We start from the raw sequence: 21772 nt of genomic DNA on the forward strand, positions 1-21772 counted from the left end.
GGATGCGGTCTCTGGGGCAGTGATTGCACCTTGCCTTCCGGCTCTGGCTGTCACCCGCCTGCCTCTCTGCCTCCAGCGGGGGATGGGCAGATCCGTAGCCAGCTAGCTCTCCTCTGGTATTCGCTCAGTCCTTCGTTCTGTGAGCAGGCCTAGCAGTGCCTTAGGTTAGAGCTTTCCATGGGAAAATTCTCTCTCTCTCTCTCTCTCTCTCTCTTTTTCTCTCTCTCTCTCTGGCTATCCCACAGTTTGGGTTGCTATCTCATGTTAGCTCCCTCAGATTGTCCTCAGGACATTCAGCACAGTCCTTACCCTAAGCAACACAGCCGGCACCTACTTGTCAGCCCCTGCTTGCTGGTGGTGGACCAAGTGTCTGGGCTAATTCTCATGGGATTTGCAGTTAGGCACATTATCTGTGGGGGCTGTTTTTTTTTTTTCCCCTCCCGATTATGTTGCCCTCTAAGATTCGAAAACTCCCCATAGACCCATCAGTGAGAGGGTTTCCTGGTGTTTGGAAACTTTTCCTCCTTCACAACTCCCTCCCCTGGACAGGTCTCCATCCCTAATTCTTTTGTTTCTCTTTTTATCTTTTATATTTTGTCCTATCTCCTTTTGAAAACAATAGTCTGCTTTTCTGGGTGCCTGGTATCCTCCACCAGCGTTCAAAAATCGTTTTTGGAATTTGCTCAGTGTTCAAATGATCTTTCAATGAATTTGTGGGGGAGAAAGTGGTCTCCCCATCCTATTCCTCCACCATCTTCAATGCTATGATTTTAGAAGGCACTAGTCTGCTCTATGGAGAAGGCAATGGCACCCCACTCCAGTACTCTTGCCTGGAAAATCCCATGGACGGAGGAGCCTGGTAGGCTGCAGTCCATGGGGTCGCTAGGAGGCGGACACGACTGCGCAACTTCACTTTCAATTTTCACTTTCATGCATTGGAGAAGGAAATGGCAACCCACTCCAGTGTTCTTGCCTGGAGAATCCCAGGGACGGGGAGCCTGGTGGGCTGCCATCTATGGGGTCGCACGGAGTCGGACATGACTGAAGAGACTTAGCAGCAGCAGCTGTCTGCTCCACTACAAAGAATTTCTAGTACAGAGTAACTTAAAATGAATGAAGTCAAAGTTCCCATCCCTTTAGATTTCAAACACAATGATATAGTTTGGTACAGTATTATAGTATTTGAATAATAATATAATATTATTACAGGCCTGTTAATATTTTGTCATTGTTGTTAAAGAAAGAAAGAAAAAAAGAAACCATTGAATGGTCCATTTTTCTACTTTTCACAAGGTTTCATAGACACCTGCATGTTTATTTTGCCACTATCTTGGTTATAGAATCACATTCACATCATAAACTCTAAGGCACATCGTCTCTGAAAGATATTTAGATTTAAAGTGGTGTCATAATATCTCATTTAATAAAACTACAGGGCATAAAGTATTCTTTTATGCTTATTTTTAAACTTTTCTAAGCCATCTGAAAGAAATGGGTTTGGAAACAAGCTGCTGAAAGGCAGTGCTCTTGTTTGGGTGATACGGGGGGAAACATTTCCATCGTCCCAATACAGATAATGACCAACCATGTTGGTAAAATTAATTTCCCTTCTCTGGGTCCTTTCACTCCCTTGTTGATGCTATTCACCTCCTCCCCCCACCACCCCCACTTCCCTTTGCTAACAGACTCCAAAACCTTTTTTGTGCTGAGACATCTGCAAGTATGAGAATCTAACTATGAGGCAGAATCTGTCTCCATGAAAGCTCAGAGGCCAGTACTTGCCCCTCTCTTCCTTGCTGATCACCAAGGTGTTGGCATTTTATTTAAACTCTGCTCATATGATGTCTGCTCAGGAAGTTCCTTCAGGGACAGTGAAGCAAAAGCAGGCATTAGCTCTGGATTTATCCCAGGGGTGGAAGTATGTAGAATATGGTGGCAAATGAAAGTACCATTTGTGGGGTCCAGTGTCATCATGGCATGATGCCAATAATGGCATTAGATGTTCACTGAGGTCTGGAATGGCAACTCAAGCAAAGCTTCCTTGGTAATGGCCAACTGGTTCCTATATGCAGCATCCCTTGCAGTCTGTCTGTTTGCTTATTCTCTAGTCTTCCTGTGCCTGTGTGTTTGTCTATAGTTAGATTCTGTTGTTTGCAGTCTAGAACTGAAACTGAGACTTTATTCCTAAACCTCTTACATGTAAGTTATTTTACTTCCTATCTATTCCTGACACATAAAGGCCCATAAAATAAATCTGAGTTCATTTTTTTACAGAGTATGTGAAAATAGGATCAGAAAGAAAGGTGTGATCTAATTCTCTTTCTAGATAATGTCTTATTTGCCTGGAGAACATGCATCTGTAGCTGATAATAGGAGTTCTAGGGTTTAAGAAGATACAAGAACTCTACAACATCTTTGCATGATGAATATCCACACAGCAGGTCCAGATCCTTTACTTCCTCTCCCAATAACTCCTTCCCTTTAACCCATGCCAATTCATTTCCTCTATTTATAATATATCCTGCATTTAGTATCAGCTTAACAGTTTCCTATTTTATATTTTCCAGATTTGGGAATGTGTCAGCCCTTCTTAATGATTTTCAGAAATCTACCCTTAAGTCCTCTACATCATTTCCTTCCTTGACAATAAAATTTCTCCAATGTGTCAGAACGTATTATTTTTATTAATAAGGATGTTACTAACAGTGACACTTTAGATTATGCCACATACCTTTCTTAGTATCTAACTGTATCAAAAAGGTCAAACTAGCCTTTGCATTACCCAGTACACATAGGAGATTTCAGGTTTTTGGCACTTTTTTTTTTACAAGTTTATATTTCCAATAACTTAAAATGGCAAGATAAGGAAGTACCCTCAGCCTTTTCCACTAGACCTGGGTTCTATTCAAAGTCAAGTCTCTTTGGAAAGAAAACAGCTTTTTCAGTCAGAAGCTCTAGAGGCTGCTTTCTTCAATTCACAATCTTACTTCAAAATCCTGCAGCAACAGAAGCGCTTGTATTCAGAGACCTGTCTCAGACTGCTACTGTGGGAAGGACTTTGCCCACAAATGTTTCTGAATTTGAAGGCCCGGCGGCTACCCTTTACAGAGATTTGCTGGAACTATTAGTGAAATTAGGTTCAGTGGGATCTTTCAACCGATGCAGTTCAAGGATGGTTTTGGTAAGTAATTGAGTACACAAAAGTCATGATCCCTTGTTCAAAAGCTTGCTGCTGCTGCTGCTGCTAAGTCACTTCAGTCACGTGCGACTCTGTGTGATCCCATAGACAGAAGCCCACCAGGCTCCCCCGTCCCTGGGATTCTCCAGGCAAGAACACTGGAGTAGGTTGCCATTTCCTTCTCCAGTACATGAAAGTGAAAAGTGAAAGTGAAAGTGAAGTCACTCAGTCATGTTTGACTCTGTGCGACCCCATGAACTGCAGCCCACCAGGCTCCTCTGTCCATGGGATTCTCCAGGCAAGAATACTGGAGTGGGGTGCCATCACCTTCTCACAAAAGCTTGGTAAAGAACCTTTTAAGAATCTGACCCCAGGTTCTCTGAAAAGACCTAATATCTGACTCTGGACAGTAATCAATCACTTTCCTGATCTTTTCTCTGCCCCAGCCTTTGACAAAGTCCACTGCTTTTGAGTGTTGCTTTTTCCCACAAATTGAGATAACTTGTTCCCTTGCTTAACTGTAGTAGAATGTATCACAGTATATCAACCTGTAGTGAATTTTAAATTTCACATTGGGAGAAGAACTTGGATGTTTTTATATTTCCAATAGGGAAATATAAAAATAAATAGTGTGGTACCTGCCTTTAAGGATGTTACAATCTAGTGGGAGCAACTTGTATGTAAATGGCTGATTATGATACAAGGCAACGTGAAATAAGCATTGACTAGAGGACAGGCTCATCCATGGTAACACAGATAATGGAGCAATTAATTCTAACTGAAAGGGAATGAGAAGCTCCTGTGCAAAGGTGGTGGTATTTGAGAAAGTTACACAGAATAATTATAAGTTTTGAGGGGCGACAGAGGAGAAAAAAGTGTTTCACTGCTAGAACAGAATTAGCATAAGCATATAGGTTCATTTCAAGAGGTTTTTTGTTCTATTTTGTTTTAATCTAGCACCTGCAAGAGACTATATAGTAGGCTCTGGAAGAGATGCATAGAGAAATGACACAAGTTTTCTTTTCTCCTATAATTTAACTTTTGTTTGGAGAGAAAAGTCATTTCTATATGAATATATCTGAAGAGTTCATAACATATGGCTGACTGGAACAATGGAACTGAGTGGCAAGTCCTTTAAAATCTACAGCACATGAGATCAAGACCAGCACTTTTTTCAGAGGAAGTAAAAAAAAAATTATAGGGGACATGGAGGTATGAGCTGTTTCTTAAAAGAGGATAAAATTTAACATGATAAGGGGTATGGATATTCAAAATGACAGGTATGGCATGAACAAGATCTAAATGCAGAAATAATCCTGGCATGCCCATGTGATTGTGAAAGCACCAATCTAGAGTACAAGGTGATTTTGGGCCAACGTAAATGGAGAAGGCAATGGCACCCACTCCAGTACTCTTGCCTGGAAAATCCCATGGACAGAGGAGCCTGGTAGGCTGCAGTCCATGGGGTCGCTAAGAGTTGGATACAACTGAGTGACTTCGCTTTCACTTTTCATTTTAATGCATTGGAGAAGGAAATGGCAACCCACTCCAGTGTTCTTGCCTGGAGAATCTCAGGGATGGGGGAGCCTAGTGGGTTGCTGTCTATGGGGTCGCAGATAGACTTCTAAGACGAATTTATCTAGAAAAACATTTTAAAACCCTTAATAGCAGTCAGTAATTCTTATCAATTCCTTTTCCTTTAATAGTTTTCATATACAAAAAAACCTGCATTGTGTGAAATGGCAACCCACTCCAGTGTTCTTGCCTGGAGAATCCCAGGGATGGGAGAGCCTAGTGGGCTGCTGTCTATGGGGTCGCACAGAGTCGTACACGACTGAAGCAACTTAGCAGCAGCAGCAACAGGAAGAGGAAAGATAGAAATTCATGTTTAGGTAAACTCATCGCCTGAAAAATTCAGGCAGACAAATTAAGTGAGCAAAGCAATCTGAGTATATGATGAAAGATAGTAAAGGATACTATGGCTCAGGTTCAACCAAAAGAAAGACACCACTAGGCTCTAGCCATTATCTAGAGCCACTATCATTCCTATAGTAAACTGTGCTCTAATGTTGCCAGACCCTCCCATTTGTTACAATGTGTCATTAAATTGGAACTATATATATATATATATATATATATATATATATATATAAGTTGTATAGAACTTTTGAGACCCCAGGGTCTGTAGCCCTCTAGGATCCTCTGTCTTTGGGATTTCCCAGGCAAGAATACTGGAGTGGGTAGCCATTTCCATCTCCAGGGACTCTTCCTGACCCAGGGACTGTTCCCGCATCTCTTGCACTGGCAGGTGGTCTCCTGTGTTGCAGGTAGATTCTCTACCAACGGGGCTACCAGGGAGGACATATACATACATACATATATAAATATGTGTGTGTGTGTGCGTGTGTGAATTAGAATATATATAATAGAATACATATATATACATATATATATATATATAAACTAGAAAACAAAATTTTGTTGGTCAAAACCTACTTAGACACATAAGAATTCCCTGGGTCACATCTAGTATGTGGCCCATTGCTTTTTAAACTCTGCTGAACTATAGAGGGTAAAGACTGCTGGAACTAAAGCTTTTGCATTATATTCCATGGCCATTTAAGGTTACAGAACATAGATGCAACATAAGGAAAGTAGCATGTTTTAACTGCTGCTGCTGCTAAGTCGCTTCAGTCGTGTATGACTCGGTGCGACCCCACAGAAGGCAGCCCACCAGACTCTCCCATCCCTGGGATTCTCCAGGCAAGAACACTGGAGTGGGTTGCCATTTCACACAATGCAGGTTTTTTTTTGTATATGAAAACTATTAAAGGAAAAGGAATTGATAAGAATTACTGACTGCTATTAAAGTTTTAAAAATGTTTTTCTAGATAAATTCGTCTTAGAAGTCTATCTGTTGTTTAAACTGGTAACAAGTAAAATGTACAACAAAAATTTGGAAATATTTATCGGCTCTGACTTCAACTGTCTCATTTGCCTTTAGGAAGGAAAACTGCAGCTATAAGATTCTTCTCCATTCTAACAGGGAAAGGATTCAAGTTGGGCCTGCAGGAGTGCTTGATAAGTGACTCTATCCACCAGCACTCTGCGGTGCCAGTGTTGGATGCCACCGTGATGTTCACTTGTGTGCCTGTTGTGTCTTAGTCCATGAGCCTGGCTGACTTGGAAATCAGGTGGGGTTTGAGTGTTTGCAAGAGATGCTTTGGGTCTAGTCAGTTTTTGAATTGATAGTTCATAAGTCACTCACAAAAAATTATGTTAATTCACTCTTGGTTTAGGTTTTTCCCCAACCCAATGTGAAAGAATTGAAATTGATGTTAAAAACGTAACTTCTAAGCTTTCACACTGCAATCCAGAAGGCTTGTTATTTAACAAAAAAGCTCATACTCTCTCTCCCCTCTCAGGAATTCCTGACAGGTAGAGGAGCTTAGTAACAGGGCAGAATTGGGTAGAATAAAATATTTCTCTTGGAAATTACAATATTCCGCCTCTGTCTGAATGAAATGCAGCTTCCAGATGTTGCCTCTGTTTCACTGAAAACCCACTGCTAGATTTTATGAACAATGCAAATTCCTGAAATGTAACAGGGCTTCCTAATGCTGAGAAAACATTTAGAAGAGCATCAGATCTTGAAAATGTGCTAATGAGCCACAAAGTCTGATTAAAGCAAAGGTGCAATGTTCCAAAAACATGTTTTGTGATTTAGATAAGTATGGCTTAGGTTTCATCATAGATGTGAGTACTTTAAAGGCAGAGTGTGCAAAGATAAGAAAGTCTCAGTAATAAAAACAATTCACAATAGCTCCTTACTAAGTTATTTTCAGAAGAAAGTGTTAAGATCTGAAAACTGTATAAAAAGGGAAAGAAAGAGAAAAGCAGGCCATTCACTCACTAAAAGATGAACTCTTAAGGTTTCATAACATAAAACGTGACATTTCAAATTATTTAATTTGATGATTATTTATAAATAATAAGCCCAAGTTATGAGCAGATGTGAACAAAGATGAACATCTTCTGTTAATTGTGGAGGATAGAATAGTTGGAAGTATTTTTCATAGACAATATCCCTCTGGGAGAGAAAATCCTCACATATTTCAGCTTTAGTTAAGATCAAACTGATCTAATTAGCATTTTCATCTAATTTATTGCTCAGAATTCCCTTTAGTGAGGCATGCTTTTGATAAATTTCAAGGAATGCTGTTTTCAGAAAAGTTTGAAATTAGACATATAAAACCAAAATGCGAAGCTTTTTAAGATAAGCCAAAACTTATCTTAAAAACTAAAATGACAAAATTGGAAAGTCATAAACTATATTGTTATGTTAATAAGAAGATATGACTTACACAGAATAACAGGATTATTCTATATTTTTGTATTTGGGGCACAGGACATAATTTACCTGGAGAATTTCAATTAAAGTTACACACAACTAATTAGAGAAAAAAGGATTTCTCACTCTTATTACTGAATGATAATGCTGCCATGTTGGTTAGTTACCTTGTAAGGTCATTATAAATCATAGAGGTATTGAAAAAATATAATTAAATGTGTAAATAACTTTGTTCCATTTTTATTTTCTGATTTCAAATGATAAAAATTGATTATGAATGAGTGTTCCCACAATGCCTTTCACACTCTGGACACTTTAGAATTTCACTTCCACTTCTTTGCATATGCAGATATGGACTCTACACTGTGGATAATGAAACTATAAATTTAGTACCTCAGACAGGCATTGTGGTATTAGAATGTGTTCACAACACATTATCAATATGATTACAAAACAGAAGCAAGATGTAGGCACAATCTTGGTAGACTTTATCTAATTAATTTCCTATATGGCATTTTTCACTTGACTGAAAGGGGAACCACTGATGCATTCTTCTTTTTACTTACAATTCTATTCCCAGAAGGTAGAAAAAAAATCATATAATGCTGCACTTGATTTTGACCAATAAGAAAGAACCAGTTAAATTTAATTTTAGGGAAGAGATGCCAAACTACTCTAACACAATTATATCCTTAAGCACACCTCATTGATAAAGCAACTACCGTGTACCCTATTTGTGACACCAGGGGCTTTTGAGGAATTAGTATTAGAAATATCATTATCAAGAGTTGCAAAAACACTGCCTTCCTCTTTCCTTAGTATATCTTAAGCGTTTTATTGCTTTAGAAATATTTTCAAAGACTTAATGAGAAAACTATCCATCAAGATTCATTAATGATTTCTGTATCAACATGCTAGAAAAAGAGCAACACTAATCATCAGTTTCCTACAGGCTTTACTAAGCTTACCTTGTGGAACAGTTCTTCAGAACTATCCCTAGTGAAGGTTAAGAAAAGCTTATGTTTGTTAAGTAATTCCAAGGAGCAGCTTCCTCTTTTCCCAAATTACCCATCTTCAATTCCTTCTACCGCTTTCACAAAATAAGTATGTACATCCAAATTTAATACACCCTATATTTAACATGAAGAACAATTTTCTAGGGAGAATCAATGATTTAAGTAAAGAATTTCAAATATTTTAGGAATCATGGGTCCATGATCACCTCATGCTATGAAGTAATTAATAAAAAAAAAAAAAAAATTAAACCTGAAGTTTTCACAGATCCTTTAGCCACCTCATGAGAAGGGCTGACTCATTGGCAAAGACTCTGATGCTGGGAGGGATTGAGGGCAGGAGGAGAAGGGGACGACAGAGGATGAGATGGCTGGATGGCATCACTGACTCAACGGACTTGAGTCTGAGTGAACTCCGGGAGTTTGTAATGGACAGGGAGGCCTGGCGTGCTGCGATTCATGGGGTCGCAAAGAGTCGGACACGACTGAATGACTGAACTGAACTGAACTGAACAGAAGGGATTTTTTGCAAGTAAAACTACTGCCTGCTGCTGCTGCTAAGTCGCTTCAGTCGTGTCCGACTCTGTGCAACCCCATAGACAGCAGCCCACCAGGCTCCCCTGTCCCTGGGATTCTCCAGGCAAGAACACTGGAGTGGGTTGCCATTTCCTTCTCCAATGCATGAAAGTGAAAAGTGGAAGTGAAGTCACGCACTCGTGTACGACTCTTCTCGACCCCATGGACTGCAGCCTACCAGGCTCCTCCCTCCATGGGATTTTCCAAGCAAGAGTACTGGAGTGGGGTGCCATTGCCATCATGACATAAAAATAGTTGGTTGCCCTCATTCAAATTGCACCCATTGTTTCTGAATTCATACGAATTCAAATGCTTCTTTGAATTTTCTGTAAGTTTCTTAACATTGTTAAAATAAGAATGCCGTTTAATGTGTGATTCAGAAACTAAGCATTTACTTGCTGATTTCAGAAAATATTAACTTGGGTGCCCCAACCAAAACGAAATCTTGGATCCATATTTCTTAAGTAATCAAAGATCATGTGAAAGAACAAAAGAGTGTTTTGCAGAGACTGGGAAATAAGGCAGAAAGCATTTCTCTGGAGACATAGGACAAGTTTGCTCTGCTTAACCAAAGTAAACAAAAACCTGGGGTACCAATTGTACAGCTAAAAGAGGGCTTGGAAATTATAGCATACTTATCACATCTGGCCTAATTATATCTCCAAATAGCTCTAGCATTAATAAACATTCATATATGGCTAAAGTCTGTGAGTAATTTATAGAATGCATATATTTATAAAAAGTTCTTTTTCTCTGATGAATATATTTACTCCCCAGAGATAAATTTAAAATCACATGACCGCAGGATTTAAGCACCTATCAGATAACAGCAATCTATTTCAAAGCAAACTGCACAGACTGAGATTTTCTTTCCATATGTAAGAATATTTGGTAGCTATGTAGATGCAACTATTAGGAAGAGAGCCACTGTTATTAAGGACAGAGACTTACCAGTGCTTGTCAGAAAGTTCACGTTTCTCATCACACCTTCTGTGTAAGCCCCTGGCTCGTAACTGTCCATTTCACCTGTGACGATGTGAGCGACTCTTGCTGCCCGTCCTCGGATAGCACCTGCAGCTCGGTCTAGATTATCAGCATCCTGGTCTCTCAGGGCTATGATACATTTGTTGACATCTTCTAAGATATGGCTCTCTGTAAGTAAACAGATCAAATTACTTTAGTGGGTTTGTTTCATTTTGTTTTTTTTTTTAAAATCACACAAATCTAGCATACTGTGCGTGCTATGTCACTTCAATTTTGTCCAACTCTGTGTGACTCTATGGAATGTAGCTTGCCAGGCTCCTCTGTCCATGGGATTCTCCAGGCAAGAATATTAGAGTGGGTTGCCATGCCCTCCTCCAGGGGATCTTCCCAACCCAGGAACTGAACCCATGTCTCTTAAGTCTCCTGCACTGACAGGAGCGTTCCTTCCCACTAGTGACAATACTGTAATTCATGTTAATTTCTGGTTGCACACAAGGTACACATTGGGAATGAAGGGCACTGACAACTAAGAAGAAAAAATACAGACAATTCTGCTTATACCTTTTTAAAATAGCACAACTTGTAAAATAAAAACTTTGCATTTTTATCAGCAATTCTTATAGATTGCAACTGATTTTAGATTCTGATTCCAATAGATTAGATTTTAGATTTGAATGGTTTATAAATGGAAATTAAGGGAAAATTCTATATTAAACCAAAATAAAATGTATAACTATGGAACACAATTCTAATAAAAGCAACACTATGCAGATTATGAAACTATACTAAATATAGAGAAACATAAAACTACAGCATTCCATTCAACTAATATTCATTGATGTAAGCTATTTAATACAACTATAGAAATCTTATAAATTAGGAAATGATGAAAACTGTGAAATATATAAATTTTATATTGTAAAGCAGCAACCTCACTACAACTGTGAAAAGACTCGTATATAAAGAGGACTTTACAAAGATTGATTGACTTGAAGAAAATGAATCCCAGAGAAACTTGCTCACTCTAAAAAGTAGCTCCAGACCTCTTTCTCTCCTTCCTTCTTTGCATGATTAGTGCATGAAGAAAGCAGGGAGTTATTAGTATAGTACAACAATGTGGTTTTCTTTTTCCTATAAAATGATTAATTCTCCCAGACAAAACTAATGAGTGGAGCTGAGTAAACATGTGGAATATCAACAAGCATGGGCAATGATATTTCTAAGAATTTAAAAGGATATTAAAAGAGTGGTTTCTGTCTTTATTAAATGAATACCCACCCAAAATATTTTAAGCCTCTATTACTTCAAAACATGCACAGAAAACAACAAAAAAGGCCTCAGTATTTTCCAGAACATATTGTTAACTTTCTCACTTTCTCTCTCCTCTCTGGACTTGCCGATTTTCTGCAGATAGGCTACAAAAGACAGGCATTCATAAAGCTATTTCTTTGCAGAGTCACACCTTCCTCTTACTGTGCAAAGCATAAAATCCAAACTATCAAAGAATATGGTCCCCAGTGAACTTCTAAGACTTGATGTCTACTATTCCTCTGCATGCCTTTTATGCTTGTTATATTTATTTTATAATTTTCCAAACCTGCCATAATTTTTCAAGCCTCTGTGCCAGTGAGCATATTAAAACCTTGACCAAGACTGCTCTTTCGGGTTTCTAGACCCAATTTCACTTGGGTCTGTATATGTGTTTGTGTGTGTAGGCTTTTCCACACTAACTAGCAACTCTCTGTACACCAACTGGGTGATCTGGAATTTAAATCAATTCTAACACTATCTACCTGGAGATGTGTTCTTCCCAGGTGGCTCTGACAGTAAAGAATCTGTCTGCAAAGGAGAGCCGGGTTCAATCCCTAGGTCCAGAAGATGCCCTGGAGAAAGGAATGACAATTCACTCCAATATTCTTGCCTGGAGAATTCCATGGACAGAAGAGCCTGGCATATAGGAGTGCCACAGCCCATGGAGTCACAAAGAGTCGGACATGACTGAGTGACTAACACACACACACACACACACACACACACACACACATCTGCAGAGAGCATCGGATTCCACAGGTTAAGGGTTTAGTCTCACAAGACTACAACTTTCCATCCCTACTACAGACACCAATCATAAGCCAAGATTTTTATCTGTGCTTCTGAATAACTGCTACAAACTAAAGGTTCCCATGACCCCCTCCTCAGACTTCAGACACCCATCCAAGTTGAGGGTGTTACATGTATTTCTGACCAACTGGCTATAAATCAGAGGTTCCCACAACCTCCTTTTCAGGCATGATTAATTTACTAGAGTAGCTCAAAAAACTCAGAGAAACATTTTACTGACTAGATGTAACTTTTATAACTCAGGAATGGCCAGATGGAAGAGAAGCAGAGAGTAAGGATAGAGAAAGACACAGAGTTTCCATGCCCTCTCCATGCACGTCACTTTCCCCAAATTTCCAAGGGTTCACCAACCTGGAAGCTCTCTAAACCCCATCATTTGGGGATTTTATGGAGGCTCTATTTCATAGGCTCAATTGATTAAATCATTGGCCACTGGAAATCAATTCAGCCTCCAGCCCTTTTACCCTTCCCAGAAGTAAAGAGGAGGAATTGAAACCTTCTAATCACATGGTTGGTTGCCCTGTCATTCAGCCTCCATCCTTGGGGGGGTTCCTCAAAATCACTTCATTAACATACTAAAGACACCTTTATTGCTCTTATCACTTAGTGCATTCCAAGGGTTTTAGGAGCTTTGTGCCAGAAATAGGAAAATACTAAATCAGTCAGTTCAGTCTCTCAGTCCTGTCCAACTCTTTATGACCCCATGGACTACAGTACACCACATCCCTGTCCATCACCAACTCCTGGAGTTCACTCAAACTCATACACATTCAGTTGGTGATGACATCCAACCATCTAATCCTCTGTTGTCCCCTTCTCCTCCTGCCTTCAATCTTTCTCAGAATCAGGGTCTTTTCCAATGAGGTGGTTCTTCACATCAGTTGGGCAAAATACTGGAGTTTCAGATTCAGCATCAGTCCATCCAATGAATATTCAGGATTGATTTCCTTTAGGATGGACTGGTTGGACCTTCTTGCTGTCCAAAGGACTCTAAAGAGTCTTCACCAACACCACAGTTCAAAAACATCGATTCTTTGGCACTCAGGTTTTTATACAGTCCAACTCTCACATCCATACTTGACTACTGGGAAAACCATAACTTTGACTAAATGGACCTTAATAAGCTGTCTAGGTTGGTCATAACTTTTCTTAAAGGAGTGAGGTCTTTTAATTTCATGGCTGCAGTCACCATCTGCAGTGATTTTGAAGCCCCCCAAAATAAAGTCTGTCACTGTTTCCACTGTTTTCCCACCTATTTGCCATGAAGTGATGGGACCAGATGCCATGATTTTAGTTTTCTGAATATTGAGTTTTAAGCCAACTTTTTCACTCTTTTCTTTCACTTTCATCAAGAGACTATTTAGTTCTTCACTTTCTGCCATAAGGGTGGTGTCTGCATATCTGAGGTTATTGATATTTCTCCCAGAAATCTTGATTTCAGCTTGTGTTTCATCCAGCTCGGCATTTTGCATGATGTACTCTTCATATGTTAAATAAGCAGGGTGACAATATACAGCCTTGATGTACTCCTTTCCTGATTTGACCAGTCTGTTGTTCCATGTCCAGTTCTAACTGTTTCTTCCTGGACTGCATACAGATTTCATAGAGGCAGGTAGATGGTCTGGTTGGAGAAGGCAATGGCACCCCACTCCAGTACTTTTGCCTAGAAAATCCCATGAACGGAGGAGCCTGGTAGGCTGCAGTCCATGAGGTCGCTAGAGTCGGACATGACTGAGCAACTTCACTTTCACTTTTCACTTTCACGCATTGGAGAAGAAAATGGCAACCCACTCCAGTGTTCTTGCCTGGAGAATCCCAGAGACGAGGGAGCCTGGTGGGCTGCTGTCTAGGGGGTCGCACAGAGTTGGACACGACTGAAGCGACTTAGCAGCAGCAGCAGCAGCAGATGGTCTGGTATTGCCATCTCTTGAAGAATTTTCCACCGAATGTTGTGTTCTACACAGTCAAAGGCTTTGGCATAGTCAATAAAGCAGAAATAGATGTTTTTCTGGAAATATCTTGCTTCTTTGATGACCCAAAGGATTTTGGCAATTTGATCTCTGGTTCCTCTGCCTTTATTCAATCCAGCTTGAACATCTGGAAGTTCATGGTTCAGGTACTATTGAAGCCTGACTTGGAGAATTTTGAGCTTTACTTTGCTGGCATGTGAGATGTGTGCAATTGTGCAGTAGTTTGAGCATCATTGGCATTACCTTTCTTTGGGATTGGAATGAAAACTGACCTTTTCAAGTCCTGTGGCCACTGCTGAGTTTTCCAAATTTGCTGCTATATTGAGTGCAGCACTTTAACAGCATCATCTTTTAGGATTTGAAATAGCTCAACTGGAATTCCATCACCTCCACTAGCCTAGTTCCTAGTGATGCTTTCTAAGGCAGACTTGATTTCGCATTCCAGGATGTCTGGCTCTAGTTGAGTGATCACACCATCATGATTATCTGGGTCATGAAGATCTTTTTTGTATAGTTCTTCTATATATTTTTTCCACCTCTTCCTAACAACTTCTGCTCCTTAGCTCCATATACTTTCTGTCCTTTATTGGCCCATCTCTACATGAAAACTTCCCTTGTTATCTCTAAATCTTGAAGAGATCTCTAGTCTTTCCCATTCTATTGTTTTCCTCTATTTCTTTGCACTGATCACTGAGAAAGGCTTTCTTATCTCTCCTTGCTATTCTTTGGAACTCTGTATTTAAATGGGTATATCTTTCCTTTTCTCCTTTGCCTTTTGCTTCTCTTCTTTTCATAGTTGTTTGCAAAGCCTCCTCAGACAACCATTGGCTGTCTTGCATTTCTTTTTCCTAGGGATGGTCTGGATCACTACCTCCTGTACAGTGTCATGAACTTTAGTCATAAGTTCTTCAGGCACTCTGTCTATCAGACCTAATCTCTTGAATCTATTTGCACTTCCACTGTATAGTCATAAGGGATATAATTTAGGTCATACCTGAATGGTCTAGTGGTTTTCCCTACTTTCCTCAATTTAAATCTGAATTTACCAATAAGGAGTTCATGATCTGAGCCACAGTCAGCTTCTGGTCTTGTTTTTGCTGACTGTATAGAGCTTCTCCATCTTTGGCTGCAAAGAATACAATCAATCTGATTTTGGTATTGACCATCTGGTGATGTCCATGTGTAGAGTCTTCCCTTGTGTTATTGGAAGAGGGTGTTTGTTATGACCTGTGCCTTCTTTTGGCACAACTCTATTAGCCTTTGCCCTGCTTCATTCTGTACTCCAAGGGGAAATTTGCCTGTTACTCCAGGTATTTCTTGACTTCCTACTTTTGTATTTCAGTCCCCTATAATGAAAATGACATCTTTTTTGAGTGTTAGTTCTAGAAGGTCTTGTAGGTCTTCATAGAATGATTCAACTTCAGCTTTCACAGCATTATTGGTCAGGGCATAGACTTGGATTACTGTGATACTGAATGGTTTGCGTTGGAAACGAACAGAGGTCATTCTGTCGTTTTTGAGATTGCATCCAAGTATTGCAGAGACATTACTTTGCCAACAAAAGTCCATCTAGTCAAGGCTATGGTTTTTCCTGTGGTCATGTATGGATGTGAGAGTTGGACTGTGAAGAAAGCTGAGCGCTGAAGAATTGATGCTTTTGAACTGTGGTGTTGAAGAAGACTCTTGAGAGTCCCTTGGACTGAAAGGAGAGTCAACCAGTCCATGCTAAAGGAGATTAGCTCTGGATATTCTTTGGAAGGAATGATGCTAAAACTGAAACTCCAGTACTTTGGCCACTTCATGCGAAGAGTTGACTCATTGGAAAAGACTCTGATGCTGGAAGGGATTGGGGGCAGGAGGAGAAGGGGACAACAGAAGATGAGATGGCTGGATGGCATCACTGACTCGATGGACGTGAGTCTGAGTGAACTCTGGGAGTTGGTGATGGACAGGGAGGCCTGGCATGCTGCCATTCATGGGGTCACAAAGAGTCGGACACACCTGAGCGACTGAACTGAACTGAACTGCATTTCACACTCTTTTGTTAATTATGATGGCTACTCCATTTCTTCTAAGGGATTCTTGTCCACAGTAGTAGATATAATGATCACGTGAGTTAAATTCACCCATTCCAGTCCATTTTAGTTCGCTGATTCCTAACATGTCAATGTTCACTGCTGTCATCTCCCGTTTGACCACTTCCCATTTTCCTTGATTCATGGACCTAATGTTTCAGGTTCCTATGCAATATTGCCTTTTACAGCATTGGACTTTATTTCCATCCCCAGTTACATCCACAACTTGGTGTTGTTTTTGCTTTAGCTCCATTTCTTCATTCTTTCTGGAGTTATTTCTCCACTGATCTCCAGTAGCATATTGGGCACCTACCAACCTGGGGCCTTCATCTTTCAGTGTTCTATTTTTTTGCCTTTTCCTACTGTTCATGGGGTTCCCAAGGCAAGGATACTGAAGTGGTTGCCATTCCCTTCTCCAGTGGACCATGTTTTGTCAGAACTCTCCACCAGACCCAGCTGTCTTGGGTGGCCCTACACAGCATGACTCATAGTTTCATTGAGTTAGACAGGCTGTGGTCCATGTGATCAGATTGGTTAGTTTTCTGTGACTGTGGTTTTCAGTCTGTCTACCCTCTGATGGAGAAGGATAAGAGGGTTATGGAAGCTTCCTGATGGGAGAGACTGACTGATACATATTTCTTATTCCAAACCATAATAAAACAGTTGCCAATCCCCTCTGGCCTGCTTGCTCGTAGTACTCTTTAAATACACTAGTTAAATGCTCTGCCTCAGGACAGGCCAATTCAGTTCCATGATGTTTGGGTTTCACATAAAATAGTTTACATGTTTTCATTAGAGCTTCTTTCTGTGTTTTAGTGATGCACAAATGAAACTATTTCTCCAGTAGACTGGCAAATAGATACAAGTGCAGGAATTTTATCTTTTTCCTTGAGGTATCTAGCCCTTGGCACAGGACAAGGCATCTATTAGGATAATGTCTATTGAATGAATGAATGAATTCTTCTTATAAGATGCACCTGGGGATTGCAAATTATTTTGTCTAAATCCTAAATTATGGGTTATAAACATTGGTAGACACATTTCTGTAGCCTTAAATTTAGTCAGTTTAACCCATATTAAGGGCAGTAGTTCATTTGAATAAAAAAGATTAAGTACTGAAAACCTTCATTATAAATTCACTGGAGGTTTAACCTAATTTGTAGCATTCAGTTATGAATGTGTCATTAAGGCCTATAATAAATCCAGGCACAGTCCCATCTCAACAGAAAGCACATGTGTATCATCACCATCATGTTTCCCCTGGAACTGAAGTACAAGTATAAATGTGGAAGGCATAATAATTACCAGTTTTTAAGAAATCCACAGATGCACCCTTTAATGACACATTAAGAAACTGTTACTTTCCAAGTATGCTGGGAAGATTAAAGAAAAAAAAAACAAAAAAACACAACATATATGTACTCAATAAATGTTTAATCTGTATTCACTATGGCTGCTTAATTTTAGATTGCAGAGCTGTTTTTGCCCAGTTCTATGAAAGTGAAAAGATATTTAGGAAAGAAAAAACATTGCTCATTCTTAGAAGATTAATGATCTAATAAACTCAGTAATTTCTGTTTAATTAAAGGTGAAATCATAGCTGTCATGAACTATTTTTTTCTATGATTTTGCACAGGAAAAATGCACAAAGAATATTCAGTAACAATGATTAAATGTTCACTTTTTCTATAAAACAAGGAGATGTATACTTACAAATCATTTTATTGCTTTAAGCAGAGAATAAAAAAATACAATAAGAATTTTTCTGATTCATTTTTTCTTGGCCTTATAGACGTTTTTGTGGTTATTGCTTTAGATTGAGCAACACAGTCAAAAGCCATGGTGTTAATTTTGGTGAAGAATTATAGAGGTAGAGTCAGATATGAAAATAAAAATCTTACATGAAAATATACAATGTAAAATAAGGGAAATAAATGACAAGAAGCATATAACAGATTTTATCTGAAGCAGTTATATTGAGAATGTTGGAGATGATGACTAAATGATCTTTTGAATTACTAATATTAAATATAGCACAGAAACATTAAGAAAGGTTTGCAAGATTTCCATTATTGTCACACTTTCCCACTATGCTGAACGTTTCACAAAATGCCAGCAACAATTATTTGCATGAAATGCTAAACATAGAGTACCAGAAAAAGAAAAAGAAAAAAAAAAGAATGGGCACCTCCCACATACACAGTAACTAAACATTAAGTTAATTTCTTAAAAACAATTATTTCTTTACTAGTCATATTTCAGGTGAATTTAAGTAATTAAAAAGGCCTTCATGATAGCTGAAGGTTTTAGGTCTAGCATTATAACCCCACATCTCTAGCAAGGAAATAAAACACCAAATACTCTGTGAAAAACTTTCTACTGATGTATCTCTTAAGTCTTTGCTGTTGGCATGAGTTTCCTCTTTTGTTGTGGTTGTTTAGTCACTAAGCCGTGTCTGACTTTTGTGACCCCATGGACTGAAGCCCTCCAGGCTCCTCTGTCCATGGGATTTTCCAGGTAAGAATATTGGAGTGGCCTGCCATTTCTTTCTTCAGGGGATCTTCACCTCCCAGGGATCCAATGTACATCGCCTACATTAGCAGGCAGATACTTTACCACTCGGAGAAGGCAATGGCACCCCACTCCAGTACTCTTGCCTGGAAAATCCCATGGATGGAGGAGCCTGGTAGGCTGCAGTCCATGGGGTCGCTAAGAGTCAGACACGACTGAGTGACTTCACTTTCACTTTTCACTTTCATGTACTGGAGAAGGAAATGGCAACCCACTCCAGTGTTCTTGCCTGGAGAATCCCAGGGATGGGGGAGCCTGGTGGGCTGCTGTCTATGGGGTCGCACAGAGTCAGACACCACTGAAGCGACTTAGCAGCAACAGCAACTTTACCACTAAACCACCAGGGAAGCTCTTCTGACATATGAAAATCATTAGGAGTTCCACCTCCAAATTTACTTTTTTCTCAATTACAGGTGTACCTGGACTCAACAATTACATAATTTTTACGATAAGGTTTAAAAGAAAGAAAATGTTATTATAAAACAAGTATACTCAGCAACTGTTGACCCTTGAGCAATGTTGGGGTTAACTTGTATATAACTTGTAGCTGAGTCTCCACATCCCCAGTTCCTCTGCAGATTCAACAACTCTGGACAGTGTAGTACTGTGACATTACTATTGAAAATTATCCTTGTGTAAGTGGACCTGTGCAGTTCAAACCCATGTTTTTCAAGGGTCAACTGTATTATACATTTTGAAGGATTAGTTGAAGATATATCTTAATCACTTCAGAGTGTCAGCTTAACATTTGATTTGGGGTGAGTGATGAAATGTCCTGAAGCACATTATTTTAAGAGTATAGAATTGCTGAACTACTAGCAATTTCTATCGCTCATTTTATAGCTATTCTGAGATGCAAAGGGTGATCTCTGTTTTGCTGGAAAACAGTAATAAACAGGGCAATAAAGGAACTGATCTTAGACTACAAGATATTTCATTTGTTGTAGACTTCTCTGGGTGACTCCATCTTTAGTCATTGCAGCAAGTATAGCCACAATAAAATTTTGAAATACACATAAATGCTTTCTATGATTTTTTAATTCTTTAGTTTTCTACAATTAAAATAGAACTTGCCTCAGGGAGAGTAGAAACAAACAAAATCCAGTGAGAAGTTAATTTACTGACTTTTAACCTCTAAAGCAGAATTATATGAACCCATAGCCCAAAGAACAGACCTAAAGTGGAAGCACATTTCATTTGCAAAAGCCATACTTATTTGAGGGGTTGTTGTCGTTCAGTTGCTCAGTCATGTCTGACTCTTTGCCACCCCATGGGCTGCAGCACATCAGGTTTCCCTGTACTTCACCATCTCCCAGAGCTTGCTCAAACTCATGTCCATTGAGAGGTAAAAGTTGCTTTACTTTAATTCCCAAAGCTGGGCTTTGAATAGATCAATGGTAAAACCTAAAGAGGTAGAGTGTCTGTGCTATAATCCATTGAATGGGGAATAATATACCACCAACGGTTTCTTCCCCTGATAGGTGCATATGTAAAACAAAATTCTGAGAAGAAAAGAAGAGAGAAAAGAATATTTTAATGAAGAGAAAACTTTTATTCTAAAGAGACCGTGTTTTAAGCCAAAAGAGGTTAGATTTCTTATATTGGCAAGATAAAGGTTCAGTTCAGTTCAGTCGCTCAGTCATGTCTGACTCTTTGTGACCCCATGAATCGCAGCACGCCAGGCCTCCCTGTCCATCACCAACTCCTGGAGTTCACTGAAACTCACGTCCATCGAGTCAGTGATGCCATCCAGCTATCTCATCCTCTGTCATCCCCTTCTCCTCCTGCCCCCAATCCCTCCCAGCATCAGAGTCTTTTCCAACGAGCCAACTCTTTGCATGAGGTGGCCAAAATACTGGAGTTTCAGCTTTAGCATCATTCCTTCCAAAGAAATGCCAGGGCTGATCTCCTTCAGAATGGACTGGTTGGATCTCCTTGCAGTCCAAGGGACTCTCAAGAGTCTTCTACAACACCACAGTTCAAAAGCATCAATTCTTTGGTGCTCAGCTTTCTTCACAGTCCAACTCTCACATCCATACATGATCACTGGAAAAACCATAGCCTTGACTAGATGGACCTTTGTTGATAAAGTAATGTCTCTGCTTTTGAATATGCTATCTAGGTTGGTCATAACTTTCCTTCCAAGGAGTAAGCGTCTTTTAATTTCATGGCTGCAGTCACCATCTGCAATGATTTTGGAGCCCCCCAAAATAAAGTCTGACACTGTTTCCACTGTTAGAAACCCACTGTACATGAGCTCAGAGATTTAACTAATTTTAATTATAAGAAAATAAGTTTCCATTTTTTACACTTGGATCTATACCTGTAAATTTAAAATTTATTACATAGGCAACTACATAATAATTTTATTTTCTCTTTTAACAAAAACACATGAAGCTAAAAAGCTAATGGAAAACACCAGTATATGTTAAATTGCTGTTTGTGTATCTACCTAAAGGTGGCCAAAATTTCTTTTTAGTAAGATTTGATCTTGAAAATTGTTCTCCAAATTAACTACTATCCTACATAAAGATTTAGGCAAGTGCTATTTTGAGAATAAAGAACATGTATGTAGCTAAATGCAAAACCTTTTGAAAATTTGCATCTCTTTTCTACATCCTTAAAACCTTCCTCTATCTCCTTTCCTGAGACTATTATGATATGTTAGAAAATGTAGATTATATAGATGATAAATAGGCAAATCCCTATCTGTAAAAGGTTTAAAATCCAGTAACCAGAAATAATTACTTTCTAACTTTTACAAAAATTTAATTGAAGTATATTTGATGTAAAATATTATAAAAGTTGCAGGTTTAGAATATTCTGATTTACAATTTTTAAAAATTTTACTCAATTTATAGTTTTTATAAAATACTGGTAAGAATTACTCTCTTTCATTGTCTTTTATTCTTCCCCAAAGATAATAGTCAAAA

The 21772-nt window shown here is 39.1% G+C and overlaps 1 protein-coding gene across 5 annotated transcripts in view; it reads right to left on the reverse strand.

Annotated features, from left to right (window-relative positions):
* The window catches only part of CTNNA3 (catenin alpha 3), a 1922060-nt gene that overhangs the window by 495425 nt on the left and 1404863 nt on the right, over nt 1-21772 (reverse strand). For all 5 annotated transcript variants that reach the window (XM_061405110.1, XM_061405112.1, XM_061405111.1 and 2 more), the window contains one exon: nt 10070-10270. In XM_061405110.1, coding sequence (XP_061261094.1) covers nt 10070-10270 — 201 coding nt within the window. The remainder of the gene's footprint in view (nt 1-10069; nt 10271-21772) is intronic.

Source organism: Bos javanicus, chromosome 28 (genome assembly GCF_032452875.1).
Source record: "Bos javanicus breed banteng chromosome 28, ARS-OSU_banteng_1.0, whole genome shotgun sequence".
Classification (NCBI taxonomy): Eukaryota; Metazoa; Chordata; class Mammalia; order Artiodactyla; family Bovidae; genus Bos; species Bos javanicus.